The sequence below is a fragment of the Spermophilus citellus genome, assembly GCF_964194105.1.
Source record: "Spermophilus citellus genome assembly, chromosome: 14".
NCBI lineage: Eukaryota > Metazoa > Chordata > Mammalia > Rodentia > Sciuridae > Spermophilus > Spermophilus citellus.
The window spans coordinates 77,295,378-77,301,814 of record NC_138194.1 but is presented as its reverse complement, the minus strand read 5'-3'; the positions used below and the strand labels follow the sequence as shown (position 1 = coordinate 77,301,814).

The following is a 6,437-nucleotide window of genomic DNA, read 5'->3' as shown; positions in this document are numbered from 1 at the left end:
AGTGGGGTAGGTAGGGGGAGCATGGGAAGAATAGATGAACTCTAGATAGGGCAGAGGGGTGGGAGGAGAAGGGAGAGGGCGGGGGGTTAACAATGATAGTGGAATATGATGTACATCATTAGCCAAAGTACATGTATGAAGACATCAATTGGTGTGAACATACTTTATATACAGAGATATGAAAAATTGTGCTCTATATGTGTAATAAGAATTGTAATGTATTCTGCTGTCATGTATTTTAAAAATAAAATTAATTTTTAAAAAAGAAATATTCTTCTCAAAGTCCAGTTCCCCCCCCCCCTCTATTTCTCTGTTCTACTTTTCTAGTCTCTATTCCTTCCCATCCTCCATGGTTTGGGCCCTTATCCTTCAAGTTGAATTATTTTGTTTGTTGTTTTTATTTATTTATTTTTTTTTATATTTTCCAAACACTTTATTTTGAAAAAATTTAGAACCCACCGAAGTTAAAATAGTAATTTAAAAATAGTAATGCTGCCTGCACCCAAGTCTTGCTAAAAAGCAACTTGGCAGCCTCCTCTCTACGTTAAGATCCAGACACTTCCTGGTTGCAAGAGAAGCAGCTGCATCTTTACTGAGTGGAGCTGTCTGGCCCCAGAAAGTTTCTGACCTTTTGTAGTGTTTTCACTCATTAGAAACTCACAACATGGCAAGTGGACATGATAGGATTTATTCCCATTTTACAGATGAAAAAACAAACCCAGAGGTCAAGTGATCTCCCTGCTTCAGGCCCCAGCAGAAACGGGAACTGAAGACTTCTGACTTCAGTAACTCAACATTCTACGGTCACTTCCTCTTGGGTGTACTATGGGAGTAATGCCAGAGCTGCTTCTCAAAACAGGTGTGCAAAGAGTTTTTTAGTCTCAATCTTCTGGCAGTCAAAAGTAAATGTTCACCAGCCCCATGTGCACAGTATTATGAGTCAGAAGTCTGTTATCAAGAACATAAAACCATACAAGTGCAAGAACGAGAATATACCAAAGTGTCCACCCACCAGTTGCCCCTATTCTGAGTGCAACATTTATTGAAGGCTTACTTAGTCCTAGCTACTGTGCTCAGGACCCAGAACAAAGAAGACAGACAAGGATTTTGTCCCTGTGCAGTTCACACTGCAGTGGGTCCTACAGTCCACACGCCGACGAGAGACAAGTGGCCTGCATCTGGTCACCTCAGTGTTTTGTGTGGTCCATACAGTTCTTAATTTTCGTGTTTTTATTTTTTAGTACATTGCCAAAGCCTAGCTTCTCTGAAACAGGCAACGTGTGCTAGATCCTTCAACAATAATAGGTAGTAGTCACCTGCTGCCACACAACCAGGGCGTATGCCCTCAGCTCCCTGCAGCCTCCACCATTTCCTATCGTCTCAAACCCAGAGGACTGGCCTCAGACACTGACATGTTGGTTATTTGACATCCAAAAGAACTGAAATGGAAACCCCTGAAGCAAACAAATATCCAAACAAGATAATTTCAGATAGCATCAAGTAACAGAGAACAAAGAAACTAAGCTAAAGTGACGGATATGATATGATTGGTGGAAAGGGCTACTTCAGATGGGATGGTCAGGGAGGGGGATTCTCTGGGAGGCAAAAGAAACCAAGAACTGAATTATGACAATTCCTGCCAACAGGAAAGAAAGACGCTTCCACACAGAGGGACCAGCACAGGCAGGAGGCGCCGGCCGCTATAGACAGTTCAGCTCATTCAAGAACAGCAAGACCAGGTGGCTGAGAGCGGTAAAGAAAGATCACAGAGAAGGAAGGGGCCAGGTCATATGGCTTCGTGGTGAGAATTTTAGGATTTTGTTCAAAAAGCAAGGGGAAGCTTTTGAAGGGTTTTAACTAGGGAGTAAGGTGGTCTGCTTTACATTTTCAGAAGATCACTCTGCTGGGTAGAAAGGTGACTGAGGCAACAGAGGAAGCAGGGAACCCAACTGGGAAACCAATTGCAAGCTGTACTATGAGGTCCAATAGGTGACAGTGGCTAGGACCAGGATGGTAACAGAAAAGATGGAGAGAGGCAGCAGACTGAGCATGTCAAGGAACTTCCTTAAGGGTGGATGGAGCAGTAGGGGTGGGAGGTAGTAATGAAAAGGGAGCAGTCAAGGGCAATTTCGAGGTTGTGACCTGTTCTAACATCTGGAGAACACTGGGACCACGGGACGCCCTGGTTTTAGAGATCAAGACTGATTCTGGATGAAGACATTGTGCCTAGATTCCTAATCTCCCTCACTTCCCATATGCAAGCAGTCCTTATGCCCCCAGATTCAAACTTTGAAAGACCCAATTTCTTATCAATCTATCCATTCACCCTCATACCAGTCACCTCTGTCATGGCTCAGTTCTCTCTCTCTCTTGCCTTGACTTTTACAACAGTCTACTGTAGCCATGAATTAAAAAGCAGCTCTTATAGACATGTCTCTTAGTTCCCTGACCTCAGTCATATTTATCCTCCGTACCTAGCCAGGCTGGCCAGAGGAAGCACTCAAACATGTGATGATCTGAAAAGAGGTCTCCTCAGACAGGATGTGACTTCTCCAGAGTGGCACGTCCCCGCCCAGGATCAGACCGCTCTTCCACACAACATGAAACTGAACCAGACTCCAAACATATGACCAAGTCCCGTAAAACTTTGCTACACAGGAATGTTTCTAATTTGGTTTCAAACCACACTCTTTTGAGTCCCACTTTTACTGAACAGTTAATGACATCGGACAATATTATTCTTTTTCACTTTTCTTCCAAATGTAGGGAACTTATACTTCCTTAGCCTCATGTTTGCAAGGAGGCAACAGAGAGCATTACTCTGCATTTTACAAATAAGAAAACCAAAGCCCAGAAAGCAGCACCTTCATTACTTCTCGATGGAGCTGGTAACCTGGCCCAGGTGAAGGCTCATCTTCCTGGGGCTCAGAACACAGCTCAGCTCACCCCATAATAGTGCTGCAACATTCCTGGGGTTCATCTCTACATTTACAAACTTCCTGGGTGTCAGAGTATGCTGTCACAAGGTCAAAGACCACTCTCCTCAGTGCTGGGTGAAGAGAGATTCCACCCCTTGGGCCTGGGAGAAAGAAAAGCACCTTGCTCTTCAGTCCAGAAGTCAAAACCAGTAAGAAGAGAGAGAGATCCAAGTGGACAAGAGCAGTTTCAATGGGAAAAAGAGGGGCCGCCAGCAAGAACACCAAGACCTCCTTTGGAGGGTTTCCACCCAGGAGCACCTGGGAATCAAAGTGGAAGTAGTGGGGAAGCCGGCCAGACCCTTCCTGAGCCAGTCACTTCTTCAGGGCTCCCAGGCTCCTCAGGGCCTCCTGGGCCTGGGTTAGCTGCTGCTGCAGCCTCTGGCGAGTGCTCTCGGTGGAGGCCCGCTTCAGGAGGCCCTGCATCTCCTCCACCACTGCTCGGTGGCCAGGGGTATTGTGGAAAAGCCGCACTGCCCGATCCCCACAGGAGGCCAGAAAGCGGCCAGTGATGTCGAAGGATAAGTCCGTGATACACTCCCCATGGACCTGCTCAAAGCATTCCTCCTTCTCGCCCCGCCGGGTATTGTAGAGATGAATACTAGTGCCGCTGGCCAAGGCCGAGACGTGGGTGTCAGGGGAGAGAGCCAGGAGGCACTGCATGGTGCTAGCCTCTTCAAAGCGTCCTATCCTCAGCAGGTAGGGATCCTGCTGCTTCTTGTATTCCACATCTGTATCCCACAATTTCCATGTACCATCCTTGGAGACAGAGACCATCCTCCGCAAGTCGTTGGAGAAAGCGAAGGAGTGGACAGCTGCAGTGTGGCCCTTCAGTTCAAAGGCTCGCACGACCTCCTGGAAGTCCCCCTTCTTTCCAAAGCAGACTTCCCAGACCTTCACATCTGGGGTGAAACCACATGTGGCCACAAACCTGCAGTCAGGGCTGAAGCGCACCAAGGTGGCGTGATCCAGCTCCACGTTGGCTCTCATGCTGCGGTGCTCCCGCTGGAGGAAGTCCTTGGTGCTCCAGATGCAGACTGTGCGATCATCTGCACAGGTGGCCAGATACTTGCCATTGCTGCTAAAGTCCATGCAAGATATGTTTCCGCTGTGGCTTTAGGGGACGGGTTGGAGTAAGTGTGAATGGGAGCCTCCCAGAGGAACAAGGAAGCCTAACCTGGAGCCATGACTATGGACCCCTATTGCTGGAATAAGAAAGGCTAAGATGAGACATGCTCAATGACTTTTCAGAGGCAGAGAGGCCTGCAATGCGCATTGATCAGTACAAAGGAAAAAGTCTGCAAGGGTCTGAATCTTTCTTTTTTTTTTAAAGTATTTTCATTTTATTTTTTATTTTATTTTTTTTAATATTTATTTTTCAGTTCTCGGCGGACACAACATCTTTGTTGGTATGTGGTGCTGAGGATCGAACCCGGGCCGGACGCATGCCAGGCGAGCGCGCTACCGCTTGAGCCACATCCCCAGCCCAAGGGTCTGAGTCTTCGTGTGTGGGCACTATGTGGGCACCCATGAGTACTCATGTACCTTCAGCGCTGCAGCCAGGAGACGGTGAGTGAAGCTATGTTGTTGAGGCTTCTCCTTGCGAATCCGCTGACTCTGTTTCTGCTTCTTGGATCCTGACTTCTTGGTTCCATTTGCTTTCTGGCGGACCGGCCGGCCGCCCCTCTCCTCCTCGGCACGCAGCCACCCCCGTGTTACCGCCGCCGTGGCCATCAGGGCCAGCAGTCCGACCAACAGGGACAGCCCCATCAGCTCCGGCATCTGAGGCAGCTCCATGTCACCCGCACGCTGCCACCTCAGCCGCCGACTACCTGTTTGTTTGTTTTTAAACCAGGAATCTCACTTGGAAAACAGTACCATCTCCATAAGTATTCTTTAAGTTCACATTTCTGAATTGATTAGCAGGATCAGGTGGATATGAATACCTATCAGCCAAGCCCAAGTCTCATGATCTGGAGTACAGAGCTGGAGTCAGTCAATTCCAAAGGAGTGTTCTGTCATAAAAATTTTGAATTGGATCCTAATTAGGATAAGTGATAGATACTCCATGCATCTATGGTATGTCAAAATACACCTGTTATGTATATCTAAAAAGAACAAATTTAAAAAATAAATTTTAAAAAATCAGGTGTTTTCCAATAAAGAAAAAGGTGCTTTTTTCAATAAGGGTAAAGATGTCTGGACAGCAAAATAGCAGGTAGCATCAGCTAGACATGAAGATCAATGACCTTACTTACTAAGTGGTGAGATAATGCAATACCTTCACCATTACAGTCACCACCCAATCCCCACAATTAAATTTAGCTTCTTGCCAAAAATGGAGTGATATTTTATTCAAAAATATTACTGAGTTTAAAGCAATGCTTTTCTACCTTCAAGGTGATGTTCTAAGTTATCAGTGGAATTGATGAGGCATAAGGAAAACACAGTTTATATGGTCTAGTTTTTCTCCTTCAGGCAACACAGGAAGACATCATGTGAATAAATAGATAATAGATAGATACATGATAGACAAACAAAAGTGGGGCAAAATGTATAGGCTAAGGGAGTAGAAATCTATCAAAATCAAAAGTGCATGGTTAATTTCTTTTTCTTTATTGTACTAGTTTTATATGACTTTGAGGAATGAAATTAACTTCTCTAGGCTATTTTATCTATAAAATGGAAATGGTACTATTCCTATATCTCATATATTTGTGGGAATTAAATATGCCAAATATCTGCAAATTCTATGCCAGGGGTAAAACTTTCTCAAGACAGTGCCTTAAAATATTTCCACAAGTAAATAAGCAGTTTGTGCTACATTTATCACTTGCTTAGTGCCATTTCCAGTCCATAATTTACTCTTGGTTTTAATGATGGTTCATTATTTCACAAAGAAAAATAAACTGAAATATATCCAATGTATATGATTGAAATTAACTGAGGTAACCTTAGGCATTATGTGTCCTTATACAACACAAAGAACAAAAACAGAATTAGCAGTAAGAAATTAATTGAGTTGTAAAAGCTCCCATGTGAGGAAAATAAGATGTAGTTCTACATAACTACAAACTGAAAAGTTATCATTTCAAAATAAAAAAAGAGTAAAATTACTAGAACACACACTGCCAGACTCTTTTGCAGAAGACAGGAAAACTATGTACCTTACTGGCTGTTTTGTGTTAAGTGTGTAATATTTATGTCAGCGAACTTTTCTGTACACAGCTAAATAGTCACTTAGGCTCTGAAAACCTTTAAGGTCTCTGTTGCCTATTCAACTCTGCCTGCATGGCACAAAAGCAGCCATAGACAATACATACACAAATATATCCATAAATACATGTGCGTGTAAGTTAATAAAAGCCTGTGCACAAAAAGAAAAACCAAAACTGGCTGTATTTGAATTAGAGGCAGTATTTCATAGATCCTTGGTTCAGGGCAACAGAATTATTAACAAAT

At 44.2% G+C, this 6,437-nt stretch overlaps 1 protein-coding gene across 1 annotated transcript; it reads right to left on the bottom strand.

Moving 5' to 3' along the window:
• Positions 1-464: 464 nt before the first annotated feature.
• On the bottom strand, positions 465-4,796 carry LOC308633315 (transducin beta-like protein 2). Its single transcript, XM_081265915.1, has 2 exons — positions 4,513-4,796; positions 465-4,083 (listed from the first exon to the last, which is right to left on the bottom strand). The coding sequence occupies exons 1-2, from the start codon at positions 4,770-4,772 to the stop codon at positions 3,291-3,293; spliced, it is 1,053 nt and encodes a 350-aa protein (XP_081122041.1). The 5' UTR covers positions 4,773-4,796; the 3' UTR covers positions 465-3,290.
• Positions 4,797-6,437: the final 1,641 nt, after the last annotated feature.